At 43.0% G+C, this 26,752-nt stretch overlaps 2 protein-coding genes and 1 long non-coding RNA gene across 5 annotated transcripts in view; 1 reads left to right on the top strand and 2 right to left on the bottom strand.

Moving 5' to 3' along the window:
• The window catches only part of LOC120824194 (uncharacterized), a 28,132-nt gene extending 27,486 nt beyond the window's left edge, over positions 1 to 646 (bottom strand). The window contains exon 1 of the long non-coding RNA XR_013467643.1: positions 162 to 646. This is a non-coding gene — a long non-coding RNA (uncharacterized LOC120824194). The remainder of the gene's footprint in view (positions 1 to 161) is intronic.
• Positions 162 to 21,241, top strand: mtus2b (microtubule associated tumor suppressor candidate 2b). 3 transcript variants are annotated; one of them, XM_040184730.2, is made up of 15 exons: positions 162 to 368; positions 3,667 to 5,645; positions 5,742 to 5,925; positions 6,234 to 6,449; positions 10,452 to 10,592; positions 12,522 to 12,620; positions 13,231 to 13,427; positions 17,241 to 17,307; positions 17,518 to 17,732; positions 17,864 to 17,969; positions 18,043 to 18,116; positions 18,203 to 18,301; positions 18,433 to 18,552; positions 18,681 to 18,781; positions 18,882 to 21,241. In XM_040184730.2, the coding sequence occupies exons 2-15, from the start codon at positions 3,849 to 3,851 to the stop codon at positions 19,087 to 19,089; spliced, it is 3,624 nt and encodes a 1,207-aa protein (XP_040040664.2). In that variant the 5' UTR covers positions 162 to 368; positions 3,667 to 3,848; the 3' UTR covers positions 19,090 to 21,241. The 3 variants fall into 3 exon arrangements, with proteins under 3 accessions (XP_040040664.2, XP_040040655.2, XP_040040671.2); XM_040184721.2 differs by having other exon boundaries at positions 284 to 591; XM_040184737.2 differs by having other exon boundaries at positions 284 to 591; positions 18,684 to 18,781.
• On the bottom strand, positions 20,230 to 25,348 carry stoml3a (stomatin (EPB72)-like 3a). Its single transcript, XM_040184837.2, has 7 exons — positions 24,509 to 25,348; positions 23,913 to 24,016; positions 23,244 to 23,316; positions 22,370 to 22,452; positions 22,055 to 22,258; positions 21,617 to 21,751; positions 20,230 to 21,538 (listed from the first exon to the last, which is right to left on the bottom strand). Exons 1-7 carry the CDS (start codon positions 24,585 to 24,587, stop codon positions 21,347 to 21,349), a joined length of 870 nt encoding a protein of 289 aa, XP_040040771.2. The 5' UTR covers positions 24,588 to 25,348; the 3' UTR covers positions 20,230 to 21,346.
• Between the last annotated feature and the right edge of the window lie 1,404 nt (positions 25,349 to 26,752).

Consider the following 26,752-nt stretch of genomic DNA (forward strand, 5'->3'; position numbering starts at 1 on the left):
ATGACACTGAGAAAGCTCTTCGCGAGGAGTAGAACTTACTTTGCTACAACTCTTTATTAATGTTCAGTGTTTCTGTGTCCTCTTCATCGCCTTCGCGGACTATAGCGCTATGACGCCTATGCACCTATTTGAGGAGGAGGAGGAGACATGGAGGGTCTTACCTGAAGGGGGCGACGTAAAGTCGGCATGGGCGTCGGGTCCTCTCTCCTCTCTCCTCTCCTCCTTCCCTGCTTTCCAGCCATGGTGCAGACCTCCTGATTGCCTCTAAAGCCGAAGGTGTCGTCCCTCCTCCTCCTCCTCGTCTTCTGGCGGCTTCTTCGTGTCTCCACCGACGCGCTCCTCCGCGGCGGATGTCCTGCATCTCGTCGGTGAGGTTTTACCGTTTCACGCCGGAGGCCAGCGGGCGTTTTTCTCTATTTTGTCTCCGTCTCAAATCTCCGATCAGCGGCAGTGATGATTGGATTTATTGACTACTGGAGCGACAGCGAATGAATCCATGGGTGCTGCTGTTCTTTTCAAGTCGTTTTTCCAGCAGCACACATTATAGTTGCCAGTGTGCACGTTCAAGCTATTCAAAAAAAAGAAGCAACGGTAACCTCGCTGCATGTGGGCTCACCTCAGAGTGTGTGTGTGTGTGTGTGTGTGTGTGTGTGTGTGTGTGTGTGTGTCTCAGACCTGCATGCATTATTCTTTCACCTCTCTCATGTTTGTTTCGTTTCTGTCCCAAAAGTCACACATCCTCCTCCTTCCTCCGTGTTTGGGATCATGTGTGTGGAATTTATATTTAGAAGCTGCGAAATGAGGAAGAAGCTGCAGCATGAGCCGGGTTACGAAATCAGTGACAGATGTCTGCTGGTGGGGTTTTGAGTGACCACGGTTATTCAAATCTGCAGATTGGTGGATGGAAAATGTGACGGTGAAGCTCTGAGGACCACGAGGCCTCAACCAGCTGATTATGTTTAACATGAACAATGTTGTTGCTGCACCTGTGCAAATATCTAGAAATCACTTCCATTTATTTGTATGTCACATCAATGCTTTTCCCAGCATGTATTATTGCCTCTGCACGGAGTGTGCCTCTACGTGGCACACACACACACACACACACACACACCGTGTTAATGTGCTCATACAGGATCTTATTCGAGCTCCAGTTGGTTACACAAAGAAGTCAGAGCCACTGAAGCGTTAAAATGGGAGGGAGACTGGTGTCAATATTTCATGAGGAATCCAGTTCAAACACCAAGAGCAGCTTGGTGGACAAATTGCCGGCCTTGATTTGTGCCCTGCTGTGGATAAATTTGCGCCATGTAGCTCCTCAGTTACTGTAAAAACCAGTGGTTCGAGTCCACGCTCCCACGAGCAGCAAGGATGCACTGATTTCATAAGAGGTCCGTTGAAGGTCTCGCCATCACGCCTATATGCATCATGCTGCATACAGGCGGGAAGGTGGCGGCGGCGGGGTGAGTCGCTGAACAATTGGGGGAGGGGGAAAACATGCTCCGTGAAGCGTGTCGTCGTTGCGAGCACGGATTCCCTGCATCGCTGTAACCGTTGTGTGAGGAAAACATTTAGCAAGGAAACAGCCTGAGATCCTCACGCACATCAGTCTGCACATACGGTGGAGCAGCATGGGAATGGCATAGAGGCCGTAAAGGAAGTGGAGTGGAGTCAGTGAGACGAGCGGCGTTTCACTCTTTCCGTCAGGCTCAGACCCCTAGAGGTTTTTTTTTTTTTTTTTGAAGGGAAAGCGGTTTGAAATGAATTAAAAGGTAATTATCTCTGTAATGCTTTCATCTCAAACCTGTGCAGCGGAAACGCACAGTGTGAAATGTTAACGTAACTCCCAGGTAAAAGTAGGACAGGCAAGGTACGAACCCTTCCCAGATCAGAGATCCCTCAAAGTGAGCGAGTGACAGTCTATTTTGGGCCTTTGAGAGATGTTAATGTTACATGTTTGCCTTAATCCTTTCCGTTTATGTTTTTGTCATTTGTCAAATAACTAAGAAAAAAAGAAAACATCTACATAACACTGAGCCACATCCATCACCTGTTGTGATTTGTGTTATATATATATATACTTGACACGGGCACAGTGTTGTTGCGTCTGCAGTGCATTTTACTGGAGCCGGAAATCCGTTTAAGAAAACAGAAAGAATCCTACTACTGGAACTTCTCTCTTGAACAAGACTTAATCCCTCCTCTGTCAGTTCTTGTCAGGCAGTGAAGTAACCGTGTGGTGTAGACCTGATTGGTGGGCGGGGTGGGAGAGTCAGGTCTGATTCATCGGTTTGTGCTCTGCATTGCAGCTGCTGACACAGCATTTACTGTCTGTGCCGTCTTTGGGCGCCGCCAGGAGTAGAAAACACAATACACGTGTTTGGTTACAGTTAGTATCCCCCTTCTGGTTGGAAACCTGCAGCAGCTTGTTGTAACACAACTGTTTTTATTTTATTTTTTTAAAGAAGGGAAATGAGATGCCATTTCCTGCTACGTAAGAAAAGTGAAAACAATTAGTTGTTTTATGAAAAAAAGAGCCAAAGCTCTCAGTACCACACACAAGGTCACTGAGGGAATAGTTCAATCCCTGAGGTCACATTTAACAGCCACACGCTGTTATTATAACACAACCGCACGCTTCTCTTCTTGTCAAACAGTGCCGTGCCCGCTGTTCACCAAATGTTCTGGCATTGGTAACATGTTATGTATTTACACGGTATTTTCAGAGTAAACTACTTTGATGACATTTGATTGTTGAGAAGTATGAAAAGGTATGTTTGATCATCTTAGACAGAGCCATAGTGTCTACATGAGAATGATCTTAACATGCACCTACATGCTCCTACATGCTCTAGCAAGACCTAAAATCATTTTGTTGGGTATTAAAGGACTTTTAAAGGACAGGTCATTCTTGTGTGTATGCTCGTCTGTTTTAAAGGACTGTAACTGCATCTTTTTTTAACTCAAAGGTTGGAAGTATTTTCTCCTCTCGCCCTTTTATTAAATTATGTTTTTATTGCTGCCAATCGGAAAACCTTTTCAGTATTTTCCGAGTGCAATCAATCAGCTTTCTGTCAGATGAGAAAATCATTTGGGAAATTATCCACTAATGAGGTTTCTCCAGTTTTAGATTTTGCAATCATGCGTTCAACAATGGATGGATTTTGGAACTGGTGGGAACTTTGATTAATGGAATCTCAAGATATACAAAAGCACAAAGAGCGTTTCGCGAATGTATTTATTTGACACTCTTCCCAAAACTATTTTCAAAGCACAGAACATCATTATTGTTGGATATGAATGTAAAAACTAATCCATATACATTCTCACATAATAATATATATATATATATCTGATCCACGCACAAATGCATCCTGCTTTAAATACATATATTATACTCAAATATCCCTGTATTTAGATGTTACATTCATATACAAACCATTGAACCAGCATTTACAAACTGTTTGTCATTTGTAAACTGGAAGGTGAAATCCAAATGCATCTTTTTATTTTTAATCTTTTTTCTCTACAGACTTAGTAAGTCTTTGGAACATTTTGCCATCTGGTTGTTTTACTTGTCTGGGAGATTCCTTCCTATTTCTATCTATTCTTCTATCTATCTCTCATTAGTTGACATTTTAATCTGTCATCTTTTATTCAATACAGGATAAGGACCCCAGATTTCATGAAAATTCATCCTCCAAATCAGACACGACAATAGAGATTCTCAATACTGCCACACCGAATGACTCTTCGATGGGTAGACAGACGTTTTTGTAATTTATGCCATGGATGATGGATTTTGAAAGTCCTCTTGAGGGAGCTGTAAACTCAGAGGTATTTCCAAAATGAGCGAGACTTTTGGTGACAGGGAATTAAGGAACAACAACCAGCAGAGTGGCGTGCTGGCCGGCGGTGATGCCAACGGCAACGAAATCCAGACAGAGGATGGCGCGACGACGGACGACGTCGGCACTCTGTCTGGGCCGGTGACCGAAACGGCTCAGCGGGACAAAGTCATCATCTGGGGTACTGACTCGCAGTGCGATGACCCCGAGCTGGCTGAGTTTGAGATGCTGGAGTGTCAAGAGCTCGAGGCCTACCTGGTTGAGGATGGGCAGGACTTTGTGGGACTCGCAGACCGTAAACCGCTTCAAGGACAGCGTTCGTCGTGTAGCAAAGATACAGTAGAACCAGTAATGGATAACAAGAGCAGGGGAGAGAGAAGGTCTGTTCTGCACGGGGCCAGTGAGCAGGAATCGAGTGCCGCTCACATCTCTGAGAGCAGAGAGGTTTCCGGAACAGAGTTGAGCTCAGAAACGGATGTTTTTGTAACCTGTCTGTCCACCATTTCAAGCATGGACACTGCTATGGACACCGCTAGCAGGACGCAGACTACAGACTCCTGGAACATGGCCTCCGGTCCTTACTCAACCATCTCAGAAGACTTGACTCTGGTGTCCCAGAATGGCAACAACATCCCAGAGAGAGTCAAGGCCTCTTCCCTCTCTTCTGGAGACAGCACAATACACGGGAACCACGTGGACATGAACTCGAATTCAGCAGTTAAAAAATCAGTCGTGGGCAATGGAGTAGAACTGTGTGAAGGTGTCATTGATGAGCACAAGAACAACAAAAACCAGGGAATTAAAGCAGGGAAAACCATTTCCGAGGGGGATTCTTATCGACGGAGAAGCACAGAGCACAAAGGTTCGCACGCTGCAAACGTATCACATGATGAAAGCACACAAATGGACAAAAGCACACAAGCTGATGAGAGCCCTGCTGTGAACCACAACCTGACAAAAACAGGTGCAAAGGGGTCTCCGTCGCCAATGGAATCCAAATCCACAAAGACACAAGGATCGTCTGATACCTCGTTCAAAAAACAGAACTCCTTTGACAGGAGTTTCAAAAAGCAGCCATCGTTTGAGAATACTGTAAAAAAGCAGCATTCCTTTGACAACAGCTTGAAAAAGCAAGGCTCCTTTGAGAAAAGCGCCACCTCCAGCTCTTCAAGTCTGGAGAGGAGGAAGCCATGGGGAAGTCCCAGTCGACCAGCCACTCCTGCTTCACCTAAAACGACCTCCTGTTCCCCCAGAAGGCAACGGCTCGGTTCTCCAGCCAAGGTCCAGAGCATCGGGGCACTGAGCTTGGAGCGCAGTGACTCCCCTCAGAGAGATTTAGGTCAATCAGTCCGACATCCAATTAAGACGAGTTTGAGCAGTTGCATCCCCAAACCCGTCACGTCCCAGCAGAAAGAACCTGAACCTAGGAGGACTTCTCCCCAGAAGCCTAAAAATGTCCGACCAAAAATCATCACCTGTGTCCGTAAAAATCCTCAAGCAAAACAACAAGGGACGGATGCTCCACTCGAAGCTCCCGCACATCCACTTAGACTGTCTTCTTACTCCAGCTCACCAGCTCAAAACACTCCTAAGGTTGGTCCTCAAGCAAAATCCACCTCTGTGCTGTGTTCCTCCAACCTGCTGTTCGACAAATATCAACAGGAGATGCAGAAGAGGGGGGGCTATCCTCCGGGCACGGCTGCGACTGCGCTCAAACCTTCGAGCAGCACCATCCCTCAAAGGCTGGGTGGGAAGTCGGGCAGTTTCCATGAGGAAATGTCAGAGAAATATCTCCAGGTGAACAATGGTCTTGAGAATCAATATAATCGATCAATCACCACCAGTCGTGAAATGAGGACAGTGATTGAGTGTTTCTCTAATGCTCCTCCCCAGCACGTTTCCCAAGAAGGAGGCAGCGTCTACCGCTCACCCAGAGCTATGAGGCCTCAGCTGGGGTTGGGGGCAGTCACCAGGCAGCCTGCAGCCAAGACAAGAGTTCAGCAGACAGGTCAAAGGTCAGGCCCCGTCCCGGGCCAAAATTGTCAGGCGTCTACCCATGGATACCTGGACTCTGCAGGTGAGAATCAAAGTGAATGAGTACGTGTAGTGTTGTGTACGAGAACGTTAAATAACACCACATTAAACAAGCTTCCTGCTTAGGTGCTTATGTTGCGAAATGAATAGTGGACATTTGATTCATCACTTAATGAAAATATGTATTCTTACCTGAGATTGGACATTAATCATTTGTCTTACTCCTCACAGCAGATTTGACTTATTCCCTCCCAATAAATCCTGTGCCAATATTTATTTCAAAGTAAAATATATTTTTCATTTAATATTGACCACCGCTGTCTAATTACATATGTTTCTATCTACCTCCAGGAGAACAAAAGAGGTCAGGAGAGAGATGTCCGGAAACCGGCCCCAAGAGTGTCCTGCTCAAATCAGGCCAGTCTGGTCTGCGGCCTCCCGGCTTCTCCGCCCTGCCGGTGGCCCGTCTGGGCACCTTTGGCATCGCCCGGACCTCCAGTGTCTCCTCTGCCTCCAGCAATCAGTCCTACGAAAGTAGTCACAGTGATCCATGCCGCCCTTCTCCCCGTGAGTCACGCTGCCTGCCCCCATCTCTTATGAATTGAGTTAGAGAATTTCTATCACCTCAGCGTATAAATGTGAGAGACTCAGACTGAAATATTTCAGACATCAGACAGACAGTGCTTCGTCTGATCTGCCTGCCTTATATTTCACTTTCACGTTTCAGTGCATCTACATCTTCTCGTTAGTTCCCCAGTAATCCTGGCTGCCCTCGGTTACTATAGTAACATACGCTCACTTCCTCTCATTTTCCATTCATTTATCACGAGTAGGCGCATCATAGGGGTTTTCATGCCCGCCCTCTGCTGCCTCTGATCAGCCTGTGTAATGCAGTATTTCTAATCTTTATACCGTCTTTATTTAAACAGATCAAGGTTGGTAAGATGTCCTCGGCAAGCAGATTATCTACGAGTGTAACAGAAGGATAATAAAATGTGTGTTTGTTACACGGTACATGTGTGTTCTGATCCAATGTAGAGCTACTGCAGATTAATGTATCCATAGAGCTGACTCAAACCAGCCATTGTCTGAAAAACACAACCCGTGGGGAAAATATTTCCCCTCCTGCTTTCATCCCAAGATCCTGTTCAACTGAGTCACAAAAATGCCACTTAAAGCAGCAGAGTTTTATTTTCGGTAGTTTTGATCGAAAATACAGATTTCCTTTAGGAGTGAAATGTGTTAACTGCTTTGTACACTTCCACCACAGATGAGTCGGATAATGGTCCTTCTTTCTGCTGCAGCACCCCTCCTAGGATTCTCCAATTGGGTTATTTTGTTCCATTTTTAACACGGCGCTTTCAGAAAATGGCCGCAGCAAATGTGGACCACTGTGTCTTATATCGGCACCGTTGTTAGTTTCCCTGTGGAGCGGCGGCTTGATTCATAAATGACGGACAAATTTGCGGACTTCCTTTCTGCTGCCTCAGTGAATAGATAAGTGTGTAGCAGATAATTAATCTCTAGCTCAGGCAGCATAGACGCGACTGGCAGCTTCCACGGCAGCAGTTGCCTTCAGGCTGCTGCTGGCTCTGACAACGCTGCTTTATTACTACGCGACAGTATGTTTTATATGCAGCCACGTTTGCAGAGGTGTCACTCACATTGTGATTAGAAGGGAGTAAATCCTTCCGTGATGAACATCTTGAATCTGGTGCCATATTGAATACGTCTGTCCATTTAGTGGGAGTGGGAGTCAATTATGAGCCCACAGTATGCTGTTGTGTCTGTTGTACAAGTGTGTTTGGACTTACAGCGTCTTTTCCAAATGGTCGGATGGTAAGCGAACGTGGACCTGATGGTTACGACGTTTACGGGCCATCTTCATTACTCCTTGACTTCCACACAAGACAACAGAAATTACTGACTGTTTGGACGACGCTAGAACGATCATGGGACGTTATCGCAATGTTCAAAGAACGTTTGCTGCAGATATATTTACTATCATTTAGTTATGGGTTTCAAGGCTGCTAAAAAAGAGTTGAAGAAGGCTATGATGAGGCCTGGTAGCCCTCATAAAAGAGTGTGCTAATACTTTATCCGCGTGGTGTTTTCAAGCGATTTTAATGTGAACAAAGTGAAGGGCCGCTTCTCGATTGCAGATTCATCAATCAGTCCACTAGGAAGTCTGTCTAACATTTGATTGTGTGGTCAGTTATAGTTGACTTGTTCAGTCAGATGCTAAAACTGAAGGCAGAAAGACCCACAAACAAGCAGCACATGCATGAGGCTGCAGTAAAAAGCCTGGCAAAGCTTCTCGAGGCAGCATTTAGGATTTCTACAGGAGCAAGACTTCAGTCAACCATTGACGCAAAGGACTTTTTTCTAAGTGTCAAAAAGAATCCTCATATTCACAGTTAGTTTTGTCCACTTACGTCAGAGTCTCTGAAAATGGAGATCCGTCTAAAAATGGCGGCAATTCCTCAACGGGTAATTTAATGTTGTTATATCCATTGAAATAAAGCTGAGAGTCTACACTTCTACCAAATACTGAAATAATGATTTCAACTGCCGCAGTCAGAGGCAACATTTAGTACTCATGGCCTTGACTGAATGTAATCTTTCCTCTTTGAAATGAGCCATTATTTAACTACGCGTAGGTGTCATATGTGCGTTTGTGTACATAATGGAACCCACCTCTTTGGTATTATGTGAACTTTGTATAGCTACTCGTGACTGTATACTATATAATCCAAGTTTGTACTTAACATACCAGTTTCAAGTGAGACTTCAAAGCAGTTCAGTACAAATCTCTGTCACATGTTTTGCATAATAAGCCTCTTTTCTTGTGGCTTAGTCACTCAACCTCGTCATGTCCTGCATGGAATAAGAACCAATTTTCTTCTAGAAAGACCGTATTTTTTAGTTAATCTTCTTTACAGTGTAGCTGGTTTCTGTTGCTATGATAAAATAATTGTATCAAACTAATCCGACAAAAAAAAAAAGAAGACAAAATTACTATTCTGTATTTCCAATATTTGTATCACAGTGGCCAGACGTCATAATTATCCCATGAAAGGTCATTTTTCACTCAGTAGAGATAATAAAGATGAGCGATATGCAGATACAATGTTTGCTATTATTCCCCTGTAGAGTACACTTCTTCCTTGTAACACTGATCAGTGGATGCCTACAGCAGCTTTTTGTTCTGTATGAGCCAGCCTCCGACCGACTGCTTCAACCAATCTGCTCCTTGGTTCAGACTTTCAGTAGGTCGCCTTCGGAAAGAAAAGCATCTGTTGACTCTCCGAGGGGAATCGGTGGCAGGGAGGAGAGTTTCTGTAATCCCACAGGAGGCTGCACACAGGCCCCCCCGGCGGTTTTGACATCGAAAGGGAATTCAATTAATTTTGCATTAAATTATATTTTTGTGGAGCACCTGGCTTAATGTGTAAATTCAGGCTCCTTGAAGCACTGTCTGTTTTATTCTTTCTTAGATTAAGTATACATTTCACTTCAAGGATGTACACCTGTCCTCCTTTGCTCTCTGACGCACCTATTGATGCTGCATATGCCAGCAGACATAAGGATTGAGGAGCTGAATATTTCATGACATGTAATTGGAGCTATCCGGGCTCACTTGCAACAGCGAAGTAGATGTAAAGGCTGAATTGTCTGTTGTGCAGGAATCCAGAGACAGAGTTATACTGATGAAATGATATGAAAGAAAACAACAATATCTGGCAATTTTTAACAATCCTGAGGATATTCTGTTCGTATGGCAGGAATGTTTCTCTGCTGCTTCTTGCCACAGCCTCGGTTTGTCTAAAAATCAAAGCCTTTCAAAGCCACAGAAAGCTAGAGGTGAAATAACAGCTGTTATGAATAATTAATAATTGAGTTTTGGAGCCTTCTAGTTTTCTGCTAATCCTTTCAACGGGAACTGCAACGATTCAAGACAAAAACCCTCTCCAAAGAAAGATAGTGATTTGTTGACTCTTGAGTCAGTAGATCCATAGCAATGCTACGTAGTAAACATTAGAGAGTGTTTGCAGCACTGCTATTAATGTGACAAAATATATGCTTTACCTTCTGTTAGTTACTGCAGTATATTTGCCCACCAGCACTACACTGTGTATATGCAAATTTGGAAAAATGGTAATTAAAGCTACAGGGCTCCCTTTGCAATAGGTTTATTTGTTGTCACACTTTGATTAAACAAAATGTGAAATGTGAAAAAAGTCATTATAAAGAGAACATACCAAGCCAAGTATTTTTGTGGTATATTATCAAGAACTGTTAAGAAGGATCAAATATCTTTGCAGTGTTTGCAGCCAAGTATTTATGAATACGTTCTGATTTACATTAATGCCCTGAACAATTCTACCATTTCTTTTTCATTCAACAATCAAAACCAAGAAGGTCAAACATGGAGGGACTGAAACGGGATGCCAGTGTGCTATCCATTCATCCACTCATCTGTTCCTACTCATTCATTTTCTTTGTCAAAGGATTGGTGCATCGTTATGGATGCTAAACGGTCAAAATGTTCTCTTCTCTGCTGCGTAGATCCAGAGCCCAACAACACACCTCTGCACAACGCCACAGCGCCCCCCGGTGAAGCCTCCCACGCTCAGAGCCGGCCTCCGCCTCCAAACGGCCCCGGCCTCCAGCACCGCAGCCTGCCGCCCCAGCGCAGCTCCCCGCTTGGTACGTAGCACATGCAAACAAGCACCCACTCCTCCTTTGTTACGCGTGTGTTCACGTTGGAGCTGTCCTAAGCCTTCCAGATCGAGGGCACTGTGTGCTTCCGACCACACGACCCCTGAGGATTGGATATGCGAGCGAGTGCTAGAAGGAGCAGTAGAGGGAGGTGGCAACTTTGCGGATGGATGGCGACCGATGAACTGCGCCCTTCAAATGCACATGTCAGTGTTCATTCCTCAGACGTTGTCTGTAGGAACACTCAACTTTTCATTTTTCTCTGTTTAGTTAAACTGAGCTGCATGAGGAAGAAAGAGCACATGCACCTTGGGAGGGCACCTCAAGTACTTTACTGGTGCACTGTTTGTAACAATTGCGTTCTGGGATTTTTAGACATGTCCCTGTGCTCAGTGGACCGTGATACGGTTTGCTGTACGGAAATAGGGGAATTTGATGTGTAGTGCCGTAGCTGCCCTGGCAATTCATAAATATATGAGACGTTCAGTTTTGTGTTTATTTCCTGTGTGTTTTAGTGGCACGGTTGACGTCTCACCTTTCTCAGCACTGTAAAGAAGGTATCTTACCTGTGTTTAATTCAATCTAAATACGATACAATTTGGCCCCATTACGAGAGAAGTAATATAGGTACCAACGAGTCCTGCTGTAATGCTTCTTTGTTTCATTAGAGCAATGACACAGTGGGATAAATGTACTCCCTCTCTGCTGATGTAAGCCTTTTTGTTGTTGTTAAAGTGGGAGAACCTTGTGGCTCCTGTTGAATGTGAAGTATCGACACCAGTGTGAACATCCAGTGTTCACAGGGTGTGAACGAGAAGCGTCCGCTTCCTGCAGCAGAACAAGTGGAACAAAACTCCAGCTACCGGCCACTGATTGTACCACAAAACTCTTAAATGTTTCCTCCGTTTTTTTTTCTGTGTGTTTATATTAAAGTTTGATTTTTCCTTCTCCGATTGTTGGAAGCCTGACTACATTTTTGAGGAGGCTCCTCAAGTAAAAAAAAACCTTTGCATGTTCCAACCCTTACATTGGGGTGCTTGTGCTCTATATAATACATGAAGATTTGCGTAATCAAATATTTACAGTTTACCGTACTACAGTAATTACCTAAAAGTACCCTTGTGTTTTGGATAGGGACTCTGGGGGAAGCATTCAGATTCATTACCTGGTTAAAATGATAATGCAACGGTTGTTACCGACATAAAAGACAGCATCTCCGTCATTTTGCTCAAATGAGATCTTTTCCATCAATTTGTGAGGCTGAAACTGTAATCCATGCATTTGTATCCTCCAGACTTGGTTATTCCTTGAAACTATAAGTCTTAATTTTGTTCAGACTGCTTCGGCAAAAGCCCCAAAAATATTGATATATTACATCTTCCGTGGATATGAGTAAATGCTAGATCGGATATTAAGAGTTCTTCATTTAACTGAAGGCGCTGCATGGTCTTGCAGTGCTGAAACCTGGTTATTTTGGCCGTATTATTGTTCATATTGTGTTGCTCTCTGTGTCTGCTTTCGATTACAATGTCTACTTCAACGATGCTGCACAGTGACACTGCACTTTCAATATCAAATTGATTATAACCATAACTGGTGCATTAATGTTCATTAACATTGCAATGAATTAGGAGGTTAGGGTGGACTTCGTTTGATCTACTTATTTAGGTGTCAAATTTATTTTCAGTACTTAACTCTTATGTTTTGTTTGTAAGCAAAGTAACTTACCTTAACTAAAAATAGTTCAGTGATGTTTGACTCTATCAAAAGTAATTTTACATCACTATTAAACCATGAATTTGCACTATTTTGTTATATATTCTGAAAACAATATGTATTAGAGGCAACTAAACCTTTTATTTTTCTTGTGTATTTTATTAATTAAACATAGTAACATTTATCTACCCATCTCTACAGCCTCTAGGAGAGAGATACAGAAGGACACAGAAGCTGCGGTGCCACCAGTGTCCTCACCTAAAAGATTTGCAGTGGTTTCGCCTAAACCGCAGTCCCCTGGTGAGTGCTACATATGTGTGTGTGTGTCTGAGTTCATTTAAATGATAAGTAAACATACAGTATGTATAATATTGAAGGTTTTATTTGATGTCTAATGGCACAAAGGGAAATGTAGTGCCATCTACTTCTACTGTCCCTTTAAAACGAACCGCGTCTCTCTCTCTCTCTCTCTCTCTCTGTCTCTCTGTCTCTCTCCCCCGCCCTCTCCATACTTTATTACAAGACCCATGGCAGCCTGCCGTTGTCATAGCAACAAGCTGCTGGAGCCTAATGCTAGATTGCTCCTTTATTAGCCATCCTTCTAGGTCAAATCCCCAAAACAAGTCAGCATGTTTGTCAAATTTGATCCCAGTCGGGTAGAGTTCCAGTACTACTGCAGACATGATGTGCAAATAGAGTTTTCTAATGGGTGTCTGGAGGGGAGAGAGGAAACTGCAGCTGATTGGCTCGAGGAGGGAGAAGACTTGAGTCTTGCTTGTTCATCCAATCAGCCATTCATCTGTGTGTGAACTCAGTGAGGAAACTTACTGTTGATCATCATCCGCAGTAAGTTTATGATTGAAAATATTCCAGTTTAGGTGGTTAATCATTCTGCTCTCTGTTGCTATAGTTCGTGGGCGGACTGCAGCGGTTCAGGGAGCGGTTCGGACTGACAAGGCCCAGGAGTTGGACCGGATTCTGATCCAGCAACTGCGGGAACGCTGTGAGCACCAGGACCTGCAGCTGCGCAGCCTTCAGGCCCAGTTGAAGAAGGCCTCCCTTTGCCTGGACGTTTTCAGCATCACCACCCAGCACTTTTGTCAAAAGGTAGGCTGCAGCATTGTGTTCTGGCACCTCAGCTCGGTTGACAGACATGTAACTTGGTTTTGCCTTCTCTATTAGAGCCCCCTACAGTGTTCTTTTTTTTCTAAATTCTTTCAACGTTAACGGTAAAACAGGACAGCAACAAACCAATCCAATTTACTCCCTTCAATTGTGTTGGTTTAAGTAAGCTGTAACAATCGGCATTCGTGAGCAGTGCATTTACAAGGCAATGTTACCAGAAATAAATCCCAGAAGTTTGAAACCAGCAGTGTGTTTGAATATCTTTAGGTGTCATGCAAACAAAATGGTGTAATGGATGTTGCAGGTTTTTCCTAAATCAAAAGCTAGCATCGTGGTTCATCTGTTGATCGGTGCATTTTGCAGCCTTGTTTCAGGCTAAAACATCAGCCTGCTGTTAAAAATCTACAAAGGAAAAGCTGTTGCGAGCTTCAGAGCGGAGCTACAGAGCGAGATGCTGCTCACTAGCACATTTGACACCTGCAGCATCTGGCTTTTGTTGTCAGCATTACTTTGTTCTCAAATGCTTTTGTTGTGGGGTTTTTGAACATGTTACTTCGGAGCAGCAGGATTAAACATTTGTCATTGAAGAAAGTTTGAGGAGATACTGGAGATTTCCAATGTTTTTTTTGTAGTTTGAACAAAAGGAACTAGTGTATACATTGGCATGCTTGCTGGGTGATAAACATCACTGATCCTCTGCTTGCGTTTCATCCATTTCCCATCCCCACCCACCTACTCCGACTGTACAGTGGGAGATGGTAAATGAGACTAGAGCCGCCTGCTTGGGCCCAGCTGTGCTTGTATTGAGAATGATTGTCTCTCTGGCAGAGTATCCCCACTGAGGTCTGACCGCTGGTAGGGTGGGATTGGACCCCTCTCTGTAGGTGTTCCTTTAAATGTTTATTATTTTAAATTGTTTGTTTAGTTTGTAATCCCAAATTATGACAAATAGTAGTGATTTACTGATGCAAACTACAGGTGAATTTAACAGCCCGCGAGCAACTTTACCTCTAAGTGAAATAATTTCTATTTTTGGAATAGATATTGTTATATTTACCATGAACCCCCTCCATCTACCCTGTTACCAAGCACCAATGGTGTGTTTTCTACTGGTCATACAGTGCATGTTTCTGTCATGGATTTTTACATTTTTACACACGTGATAACATCTGATAACATATGCTAATGATTTTTAGAAGGCTAAATGTTTATATAAGAATGATTGAAAAATATCCCAAGATTTCAAATGCTTTATCATGTATAGAAATTATAAATATAGAATAATATAAATATATTGAACAGTCTGGACATTATTGTTTCAGAAAGAGCTATCTAGAAGAAATTATTTTTTAATTATTATTTATATCAAATGGATGTAAATGCCTGCGTGTAGCTACTTTCTCTGAGTTACAGAGCAAATAATCTGCCACTTATTGATTATATCCCTCCCCCATCTTCTACCACGGCAGCCTTTTGTTTTTTTTCACAAAGATGCAAAAGACTGCACATTGTGTGTGTGTGTGTGTGTGTATTGTCCGCTGCCATGCGTGTGAATGTTTTACGGGGCGTGTTGGTGGGGGGCGTTAGGGGAGGGCAGGCTGGGCTGGGCTGGGCTGGGTTGGGGCCGGCAGTCTTTGTTCCTGCAGGGATAAACGCCGGCCGTAAACCAGGAAACGAGGTGAGTCTCCGGTCTTCCCCATCCCTCCTCCCCTCTTCTGCCTTTGCCTGGTTCCCTCCCCCCTCTGCCTCTCTTTCTGTATCTCTCCGGCACTCCTGTCACTGCTGCATCTCCAGTCGGCTCGGGGATGCTGCTGTCCGCTAGCCTGGTATGGGCCACTGCTGCTGTAGGCTCCATTTCCTCCCTGTGTGCTATCTGGACCAAACGGTAAAGACAGTATCTCCTGCAGCCTGTTTTGCAGCCAGAGTTGCTGCTGGATGTGTGGTTGTGCGCATGTGTGCGTGTCAAAGATGGGTGGTGAGTGCGTATATGGGGCTTTACATCCTCCTTTCCTAGAGACAAGAGGTGGTAGGGAGAATGAAAGCTGTGCACGGTTATGCTGAGTCAAAGCGGGCTTGTCCGTCCCCATTTCTTTTCTCTCAGAGCTCTCAGGGACATTACATAACACGCTTCTGCTGCTCTGCTGCATCCTTACACTACTAAAGTGTACGTTTGTTTTTTCGCTGTATGTCTGCTGATGTGTTGGTGAATACGTGCCATCGATTGTGTAGAATAACCTTTTGCTGCAATGTGTTAATATCTTCTGTAATCAATGTTGCTGGATTTCTACAAGAAAAAGCATACATTCCAAAAATAAAATGACATTCACGCTGTAGTTGCATCTATAGTGTTCTGGACAGTAGCTGCACATTGAAGGTTTTATTGGTGCCACTGAAACTGGATTCATTATATGAGTGCAGACTTTGAGACGTTAATGAACTAAGAATCTGGACCCGTACTGTAAATAGACATATTCATTTTTCTCCAGGAGTAAAAAGGAACATTTCTGAAATGATTGATAGGAAAAAAAGAATATTCTGTTAATCATTTTTGTTGTATTAAGATTAACATTTGAACATTTCAGTTTTACATCATCGTTAGCAGAATATACTCGAGTTGTAAGCTAGTCAGCCCAATCAGTTATGGTGACATGCATGTGTTTCTATGTTACAGACCAAAGAATGGTTGAAAGAATTACGACAGCGTAATCAATTTGGAACAGTTATTGGATGCAGACTTAAACAGATTAAGTTGTCTCAGTGAGTGCTGAATGTCAGATTGCAAAATTAAAATGCACGTCACATAACTCCCTGGAGATCTGGGGAGGGGGAGGGGGCGGGGGCATGTGTGTAGGAGCAAAAGTGGAGTTTAACAGTAAGAAATGAGAAAAGGCCACTGACCATCCTGCCTCCCTCATGATGTCACGGTGGTCCCTCCCTAATGACTGTACACTCCAAGTAAAAGCCTTTTAGAGAGTGACATCATTGTTGCCGAGACATGCTGGATGCCCGTCTCATACATATTTAACCCTCTGCTATTTATCCCCCGTCGCTACAGTCTGTGCATCTGCAGGTTTCAAATATGTCGTAGTCTACTTTTGAAGTACAGTAATTAATCGTTGGACACCTTTGCAATGATGATCAAGGGTTAACTGACACATTTTAGCCAAACTGTGCTGCTTTATTAAAAGTGATGTGTAGTTTGTATCGTTAATGAGCAGAAATTATGCAACTTGTATTTTTTTTCTCTTGAATTTCCTTCTGATCTTCTGACATTTGTTAATCATCTATTGTTATCAAAGGTGCGGTAGACTATTGCTATGATTTTCAGCCCTGGATAGGTTGTCAAGTTATCACATGGAGCTTTAATGTCATGTTTATCAATTAATCATTGCTGATGTCAGTGCATCCTGGAGGTGGATTTTTTCAGTAGAGCATTCGGTTTGCATCTTTATAAAAATACAAAATGGGTCCAGCTTATTGTGAACTGCACATTTAAGATCTTATAAAAACAAGGTGTGATGGAACAATCATTTTGGTAAAGAGGGACCTATAAATAAAAACAACTTTCGGTGTATAGCCCTTTAATGTACCTGCATGCTACCATATTGTGTATCAAGTATTTTTGCTTTCGTTAACCTAGTTTCAACTAAAAATAACACTATGGATTCTTTAGAGGGCTGTTGTATTGAACTGCATTACTTTTAGCATGATGACCTAATGACCTTGTAACTGGGTGGGCAGTGAGGCTGTTCAGTTTAGAGGTGTTCATTGCTGTTCATTGTGATTGCATTTCAGAGCGAGAGTGCCATCGTGAAGGAGAGGGAACTGTCCCTGGAGCTCGCCAGAATCAGGGATGAAGTGGGTAAGTGGGATTCGGGCACGATAGACACAGCACCACGGGGACTCTCTGCTTACCACATATAATGTGATCTACAGTGTACTATACTACCACCAGGCTTATGGGAGCCTGCGTTTAGCCAGATTGAACGCCCTTCACCCAATGCTTTACTTTGATTTGAAACAACCGATCTGGCTCTGGTGGAAGAAGCTAAAGCTCCAGGTTGTGTTCCAGCTTTCAGCGTTGCACACTGGGAGCAACTGCAGCAGGAGAAGGAGGCACTGGAGCGTCGTTTCGAGGCCGAGCTGCAGGGACTGCGGGCTCAGCAGCAGAGGGAGCTGGGAAGGCTGGAGGAGCGGCTGAAGGCGAAGCACGCGGCCGAGGCCAAGAGCCTCCAGGCCCAGCAACGAGACGAGCTGGAGGAGCTTCGGGTCCAACAGCAAGAGCAGGTGTGCGTCTTTTAGATGAACGCTGGATCCAAGCACGTCTGTTCAGTCCAATTTTGACATTAGACGTAAATATCGGAGTTCTCTGTTAAATTCGAGGAAAAAGAAGATCATTGCTTGCTTATCTTGTCCAGATTGAGGAGATGAGTGAGAACCATGAGACTTCCTTGATGGAGATGGAGACGGCTCACGATAACACTCTGGCCACTCTACAGGACGAGCACGCCAGGACCGTGAAGAGTGAGCGCCTCGTTTTTAAAACCTGTTGCTCTCCTGTTGCGATGAGATAATGGTGTGTTGTGTCTCGTGTCAGATCTCAAGATGGCCCATGAGCAGCAGACCAGGTCTCTGGGAGAAGAGTTTGAGAAGATCAGACTGTCACTGCAGGTAAACCGTTCCTACAGATCCATGGAGTGATACATCTTGTTTTCAGAGATTAGTTATTAACAAGTTGATATCGGTCTGGTCCCCAGGATCAGGTGGACACGCTGACGTTTCAGAATCGTAGCCTCAGAGATCGAGCCAAGCGCTTTGAAGAAGCTCTGCGCAAGAGCACAGATGAGCAAATTGTGGTAACTGCTGCACGATACAATACAGAACCATTATGTTCAGTTCTTTGGTGACAGTAGCCTGATTGAACCTGTTGATTTTGTGTTTTGGTGTATAAGACTGGTGGTTTTTACTGGTTACCTCTTTTTGCCAGGATGCCTTGGCACCATACAAACACATTGACGAGGACCTAAAAAGTCTGAAAGACGTTCTGGAGATGAAGAATCAACAAATTCACCAACAGGAGCTGAAGATCTCAGAATTGGAGAAAATAGTAGGCTTCAAATTTCTGCTTTTCTTTAAATTCACCTTCCAGTTCCAATAACACTTTATATCTTGTGTAAGCTAATCCTCATCATTTGAAGAATTTAATGTTGAGCACCTTCCTCCTGTGTTTTTGAGCAGGCTGAAAAGAATGTGTACCTGGAGGAGAGAGTACAGGTGCTGCAGCAGCAGAACGAGGACCTGCAGGAGAGAATAGACAAGAACCTTGCTATATCCAGGTCCGATTTTTTTAATTTTTTTTTAACTAAAGCAGGGTCGTTGCAACGCTAACACAGGGCATTTATGTTCTGACTTTCCTCTGTTCCCCTTCGTTCTAAGGCAACTCTCAGAAGATAACGCCAGCCTGCAAGTCCACGTGGAAAAGGAAAGCAACGAGAAGAAGCGGCTGAGTCGCAACAACGAGGAGCTGCTGTGGCGCCTTCAGACGGGCGAGCTGAGTCCTCGTATGTCCCCCAGCGCCTCGCCCATCCACCGGCCGCTCTCTGGACCGGGCTCTCCGGCCCGCCCACACTCCTACCATCAATGAAACTCTCCATGGAAGCTCTTGTATCAAAGGCTTTCTTTTATCTAGCATCCAAAGCTCTGATCTTTTTTTTTTTAAAGCTGAATGTTACTAAGATTTAACACCACGTAGATGGACAGAAACATTTCTTGTCATATGGCGCTCACTGATGCCAGGCTTTTTCAATGTCGACCCCTTCTGACCTAAGGAATTGTATTAATAATTACGCCTCATGTGTTCATATGGGATTTTTCTCTCCCTCCGTACTTTCCCTGTCCCACCGGAGCCCCTCGCAAAAAACAAAGTACTGGAGTGGATGAAAGGCCTGCTCGTTGGAGACTTCAGAGAGCAGGATCAGAGTCACGGTGCCTCATTTCCATTCCTTTTTTTCCACATTTACACCCCTTCCTCATGCAGCGCTCAGGATGAGAGAGCGCAACAGAAACAACAACAAGCGCCTTTGCCGTCCATTTTCTCTCACCAGCAACGTCTGTCAAGGCGCAGGCAAAAAGCTGAACTAAAATGACTGAACTACTTAAAGCGAGTTACACTCAAAGTGGGGATTCTTCTCTGGTGTACGTCCTCTGCTGAAGGATTTCATCAGATGTGTTTGAAGGACTAACCATATAACCTAAATCATCCATGCTGCGTTTGCCTGAAACAGCTGGTTGTTGACATCAAATGTTCCGTTGAAACAAAATAACTCATAAATCCAACTGCCTACACAGCATAACCATTAATGATAGTTAAGTATTAATGATTTTGTAAAAACTGTAAATTTATGTCTCTTTAAAGCATGATCTGTCTTCCGGTAATGAATTTACTCGTAAGATTACCTTACATCGAGGGAGAAACTAGGATTTATTCAATAGATGCCAGGAAATTATTCATTATTGAAGTATAGTATTAAACATTGCTGACTAGTCTCCAATGTTTTTTATGTAAGATGGTGCCTCTCCCCTTTAGTCGAGTTAAAGAAATTCAATTATTTTGTGCTGGATGTGGAAACACCACCAAAAAGAAAAACATCAAATGCAGCATTTCATCGTTTGCTGAAGCTGTCAAATTTCTGCAGTTAAGCAACGTAGAAATCGTCCATTAATGGTGCAGACACTGCAGTCCAAATGAACTGTACACATGCAAATCCAACAGTTCCTCACTACGTTGCATTAGATCTTTATTTAAGTGTACTCTCAATCAATTTGTTCCTGTTTTTTTTCAATGTGTTCTGAAATTCACAAGAGAAGCTCTTATGAGCAAATATAACGGAAGAATCTATTATGGGCGTCGTTATTTTCCATTTGAGAATGAAGAGCAATTTCTATTAAGAGCAACAATCAAGAATTATATCCTGAAAATTTCAAAGATAATTTCTCTAATTTCTCATTGTAGAGAATAATCTCAGGTCTCAAGGAGAATCATGAGTCAACAAAGGGAAAGTAACTGCCATATAATTCTTTTTTCAAGTGTCTATTTTGCAATGTATTCTTTGCAAAACATGACATGTATGTACAGAATGTGCATACATATTTTAAAGAACATAGAGCATCACCAGATTTACACAAATACTTTAAAGAAATTTTGCCTCATTGTGACATATTACCCCAGATCCATAAAATCTGGAAATCTGCTCAGACAAGGACTTGGTTGTAGTTAATTTGCATGTACTGTTGGGACATTAAGTAGATTATGTTTGACTTGGTGGGCCCGGCTGTGGGCGGAAATTATATTTCTCTCCATCAGGTACCCCGGGTGCATTGATTGCCTCTGTGTCCTGTGGACATGACCCTGTACTCATTTACTGAATGTTTGTTTGGCACTGGAATAATAGGGATTTGTTTACAGTTTGCATCCAATGTTTCCTGTGGACGTTTGCTCTCCTGTTGACCGTTTACAGGACTTCTGTTCTGTAAAGATTGTATTTCAGAAGTTATTCTCTGGATGGGGTTTAATGAAAGCATGTCTGCATAAGGTTGTCGTGCATTGTTCTCCGTTTTAATTTCCATGTGTATTTCTTATATATAATTATTTATTTGGCCTTCTCCGAAACCGCAACCGCAACCGCAACTGCAGCTTAACTGGTTAGAGTATTGTGATCAGTGATGAGACTTTGGGGAATATCTAGTGTATATGTCCCACTTTGTATTTAAGTATTAAATCACAATGAGGAAAATAATTGTACCAATGTGTGTTTTGTTGTGGATATTTCTTTAAGTGATCATTATTCTATTGAATACTATGCCAATCTTATACAGTGTACACGCAAGGCACAATAATATAATCATTGCCTCTTCATAAAATTCTGCATTATATCTATGGGCAAAGGAAAGATGATGGTAGAGTTCTTCTCTACTGCAATGCTGCTGAGGGTCTGCAGGTATCGCAGCTGAAGGGCAGAGGGTGACTCTGCAATAATCAGGGAGGCTTCTTTCAGAGCCCTGGAAGCGTTCATCTCTCCTTCTGCAGCAATGATCTGCAGCACAGACAGAGAACCGTTATTTCCAATAGTCCTCACTGCATTGAGAGGAAATAGTCCCAATGCCCTCTTTACCTTCGCTCTGGCTTCCCGACTAGCCTCTGCCTCTGCCGCCATGGCTCTCTGCAGCTGGTGAGGCAACTTCACGTCCTTGATCTCCACACGTTCCACCTTAATACCCCACCGATCTGTAGCCTCATCCAGAGACTCCTGGGAGAATATCAAATCCCAAATACTCCAGTCATATAAAACCCTCCTTGTTATGCTTCATTCAAATAACTACAAAATGCGCTCTTCAACTCCTGAGGTGTATGTTGCACTTTGGCCTTCATGAATTAAAGTTTAGGGGTTTTGGTGGTACATGACTTCTCTGGTTCAATCTTAGTGCGACCATTAACTTTTTAGCAACAGGCAGAATTAAGGACAGTAGATAAAAAAGGGTCAATTAAACATTCACACTTCTCTTATGCCCTGCAGCTGCTCATAAACTATATTGCCACCGTTTCTGCTCACCTGCATACTGAGTGATATACCCTCTCTGTCGGACAGCAGTTCTGCAAGGTTTTTGGTCCCCAGTGCATTCCTCAGGGTGGTTTGAGCCAGCAGCCGTGTAGATGAGTGTGCGTTGGACACATTGGCCACGGATGAGATGGGGCAGTTTATGCGAAAGTACACCACACCGTCCACCGACACCGTCACCGAATCTCTCGTTAGGATCTGCAAGTTATAAGAACAGCATTTTGCTGTGACTTTAATCACTTAAACCAAAGATGGCATTGAGAGAGTTCGTAGACAATATTTTTAAATTTTCAAAAACAAAAATTGTACCTCTTGTGGAGGGATGTCAAAGGACACTGTTCTCAGATCGACTTTCACAAAGGTATTAGTACAGGGCAGAACAAACATAAGTCCTGAAAATAAATTGAAAGTATTTCTAAATAATTAATTGTATGCCATACCATTGTTTAGTATTTAATCAATTTGTGACAGAAAAAGTCAGCATTAAAAACAAATTTAAAAGTCAAAGTCAAACATGATATTTGCATACCACATATGCAGAGAAATGGATTGTATAATAAAAAAATGTAAATAACATCATATTCCAACATGCCATAAAAAGGTATGGTACACTTTGAAAATGGAATGAAAATATAATATATGTAAATAATATTCACTTGAAAAATCATTGAATAGCATTCAAATGAAAAATCAAATGAAAGCATGCTTTTTATTGTCATTAGTAGTATGTTATTGTAACAACTGTAAACCCCATATGTGTAAATGGACTGAAAAATCCCTCGGAGAGCATGACAAGGTGCAGTTAGGATATCATTACCTGCCAAAACCGGTTTGGTACGCGAAGGATCTGTCAGCTAATCAGACAAATAAAGGCGGCAAGGATAATGCAAAACCACCAAAGACCAAAGCCAGAAACATGAAAAAACAGGAAAGTAGAGGATGATGGATGAAAAGACACAAAATAAATAACCTAAGGGGCTGGAAAAGACATGACAAGTACGACAAATAAAGCATCAAATGTAATGCCATAAGGAAATAACATTTTACAGTACTCCATCATAATACGTTCTTTTATAAAATAAAGTAACAGGACATACATTCATATATTATATGACATTCAAAAAGCTGTAAAGAGAAGTATCGTGCAGTATGTCACATTTAATGAATGAATCAATAAACAAACCTGGCCCTTTAGGTTTCCGGTCCGTGATCCGGCCAAGTCTAAAAATGACGGCCCGCTCGTACTCCTTCACTATCTGGATGTTAGAAACATGGACCAAAAGTAAATTAGCCTCAGAGTGAGTTAGACTAAACTCAAGGTCATAATGTGGGTTTATCCAAGCCCACTGTGTATAACAGCTTCACAGCATATCACATTCCCTTCTCTTGTTTGGCTGATAACCTGAAACCGATGTATGCAGAGCTCACATTGTGGAGACATGATTTTCCACACACACAAACATACCATCAGGGTAATCTTAACCAGTCTCCACATTTTGAGGGTAAAGACATTCACTTGTACAAAACAGAGGCATAGTCACAGAAGAGTTTTGCAGGATGGCAGAGAGGAGCAGACTAAACTATCTCAGTTCTGTATCTCACCTGCCATGGGCGGCCACTTTTATGAACCAAGGAACTCCATTTCTTTATCCCAAATATGCTATGCACCAAAAGCTCAGGCACTTTTTGTAACAGTTAAACTGTTGGAGCTTGCTAGTCATTTCTCTCCATGAGGGATTTCTAAAAGGATTATAAAAATAATATCCGTAGGTATCTGTATTGGCCTTTACAGACAATTACTGGCCTAACATCGATGGAATCAGTTGTGTACATTGATGAGAATATACTCTACCTTAACACACATAAATAATGTGATGGGGAAGGTCGCTGTTACAAAGAGGAAGGATATAAGGACCAACAGCCAACCGAAACATCCCAGTCTCCCTGCATTTTTATCTGCAGAGAATGAAATACACTTCACAAGCTTCAACTCGAAAACACAGAGGTTTGCAATTTGGCTAATTTGTCATGCCATGTCCTCACTTGTGACCATAACACGCTGTGGTCGCTTTGTTGACTCAATTTAACAGCGAAGGGATAAAATGGGACATTTCCTTTATCAAATATGACCCAAAGCATTCACACAATTGCGCAGTGTGAGGAAGTCGGTTCCATACTTCAAATCGGTCTCTAATGGTGTAATTAATCTAAAGTCATGTTCACTTCACATCCCCCTGAGTCACAACGTAAGCTACTGAATTATTGAAAACTGGAATTACTTGTCAACAATTAACAAGGATTCTTTATTTGTCTTAAACACCGCAGACAAACAACACCTATTGCACGTGACATGTTCACCCTAAATAACTCTCACAATCCTCTCGCTTTGTGTTCTCACAGGCAAAGTGCGAGACTCAAATTCTTTAAAAGATCATAAAAAGCATTTACCTTCGATGTTCTCCTCGCCGTTGATCTCAACTTTACTCTGTTTAACCATCTCAGCCGTGCTCGCCGTGTTCGAGTTCATTAGTGAACAAGTACTTTGTTTGGTGTGATGGAGCGAGTGAAGCAGTGCTGCAATGGTTTGTCCTTTCTCCCCGTAACTCCTTCCCCTCAGCGCCTGACACACATACACATGAACTCCCACTTGGTGTCCCAACAGGCAACATGATCCTCGGAGGCTGTGTGGACTCTGTATTTAATGCCTTAAAATTCAGCTCTGACCTCCATTGTAATCTTACATTCACTTCCAGGAAAGGTACTGACACCTGTTGCGTGCAAGTGATGAATAAACAATAACTGGCATCCAAATGGTGAAACATGAGAGCTGGTGCAGGCACAAAAAGTACCCGGGAGCCAAGTCCCTTTCTGTGACGAGAAGCTGCACGGCACGGGTGTGCTTTGGAGCCCTAACAACCGACATGGGAGCCGCCCGGTTGCCATCGCTATTCACTCAGGGTCCCTTTTATTGATTGTCACGTGATACGTGGTCACATGACAGCCAGGTCACATTACATGACAAGTTAAAGGTGAATCCGGGGGTATTTGTTTACAACACTTACACACAACGGGCTTATTTTGTACTTTTGTAAATTTTATTTTGATGGTTTTGGAGATGGTTATTACACCCCGGAAGATAATTCCTAGCAGTTTGCATTTTTAGGATGAACTGGATAAATGTACTTATCCTCAGTTTTGTTATAATGTGTTTATTACAGATTGCAGACGCTCCAATGGCATAATTTACAGTTGGAGTCTATTTTTTTTAAGAATATGTGTTGAGGTGAACACGGCCCTCTTGCGGTGACGCAGACAGAAACAAATTTACTTCAGCAAACCAAAAACAAAAACAAAACTGAAAAAAGATAGTTGGTGATGTTTTCAGTCCAAACATGCTCTGATAACTATCAGAAGTTGTAGGCTTTATCTAATTTGTGTTCTAGAGTTTGTAAAGTTTCCACGACTTTACCACAGGTTGAATATGGTGAGGTTAAATACATCTATATCATTGTTGTTGCATCGGAGGAGAGAAGCTGAACTGCTTGAATTTGCTCAGAGGACAGGTTGAGGCGTCTTTTGGTATTCCACTCTCAGACTTCTTGCTTTGATTTCAAAGACCTTTTTGAAATGGTAACTGATTTGGGTACCGGAAAAAACGAGACATCTTTTACCACAAGGAAGTATATGCACCGGTAATGTGTTACACTTTGAGTTTGAGGTGATGTTTAGATTAAGAATTAATTTCAAATCACAGCGGCCAGCAGAGAAGATTCATCTAATTTCTTCAAGTGCCAAGATGCTGCACCTCAGTAACCGGCTTTCTCTATCATGAGCTTGCGACGCATCTCACAGGCCCGGGAGAGGGCTCCGTTGGCAGGGGAGGTGCGGAGTCAGGCCCGAGCAGAGAGCGCTGAACCCTGTGGGACAAGTGAGCGCCAAGCACAGGTCGTTCCCCACAGATATGACGGGCCCCCGGCTTGGGGCAACAAGCAAAGGATCCGCTCTCTGCGTCACACTTAGACAGCCGCTGTTGCGTTCTGATCGTTTCAGAGTAAAAAAATACATCAGCTATAATGTTAAAATACTTAGGGACTCTATTTAAGTTTACAGGTCACAGGTTTGCATTAAAATTCTGACATGTCCCCTTGGGGTGAGTTGTGTTTGTTAAGGGATGCTTCATTTCTGACAGGTCAGCAGTTAACAGTTCAGTCATCGTATAATGCCAATGTTAATAGCGTTCATCTAAATTGTGATTTTCCCATATTAGACCTGTTCCATACACTCTGAGGCCATGTTGTTTAGTGCATCTCCTGATGGTGCAAATAGATGTTGCAGATTGTGGGACATGTGGTAATGACTAAGTACATTCAGCCATACGGAGCAACAATTTAATATTTCATTCGATCACTGAAAGTACTTTAAGTCAATGGATCAATGGAACAAAAAAGGGGATCAAAAAGAGCAAACGTGTCTTTCGCTGAATTTTTGTCAGGCTGACAAACTAAAAGCAGAAGAGATTTATATACCCGCAGCGTCTGATTGGTATACCTCATAATTGCCACGAGATGTCGATAGAGTCCACAGTGGGCGCAGTGCATCCAAACAGCTTCTAGTCCAACAAACCACCGAGGAGCATTACACCATCCGAAAGACTGAAACTGTTTGGTTGAATCCTTATTTTACGAAGGGGGT

Source organism: Gasterosteus aculeatus, chromosome 1 (genome assembly GCF_964276395.1).
Source record: "Gasterosteus aculeatus chromosome 1, fGasAcu3.hap1.1, whole genome shotgun sequence".
Classification (NCBI taxonomy): Eukaryota; Metazoa; Chordata; class Actinopteri; order Perciformes; family Gasterosteidae; genus Gasterosteus; species Gasterosteus aculeatus.

Coding starts and splice junctions, on each gene's coding strand:
- stoml3a (XM_040184837.2), bottom strand. CDS start 24,587: ATGAACTCGAACACGGCGAGCACGGCTGAGATGGTTAAACAGAGTAAA. Junction 23,317..23,912: donor CATTATTTATGTGTGTTAAG/GTAGAGTATATT, acceptor TCTAACATCCAG/ATAGTGAAGGAGTACGAGCG. Junction 22,259..22,369: donor TTGACATCCCTCCACAAGAG/GTACAATTTTTG, acceptor TATAACTTGCAG/ATCCTAACGAGAGATTCGGT.
- mtus2b (XM_040184730.2), top strand. CDS start 3,849: ATGAGCGAGACTTTTGGTGACAGGGAATTAAGGAACAACAACCAGCAG. Junction 5,646..5,741: donor TGTCAGAGAAATATCTCCAG/GTGAACAATGGT, acceptor GCTCCTCCCCAG/CACGTTTCCCAAGAAGGAGG. Junction 5,926..6,233: donor TGGATACCTGGACTCTGCAG/GTGAGAATCAAA, acceptor ATCTACCTCCAG/GAGAACAAAAGAGGTCAGGA.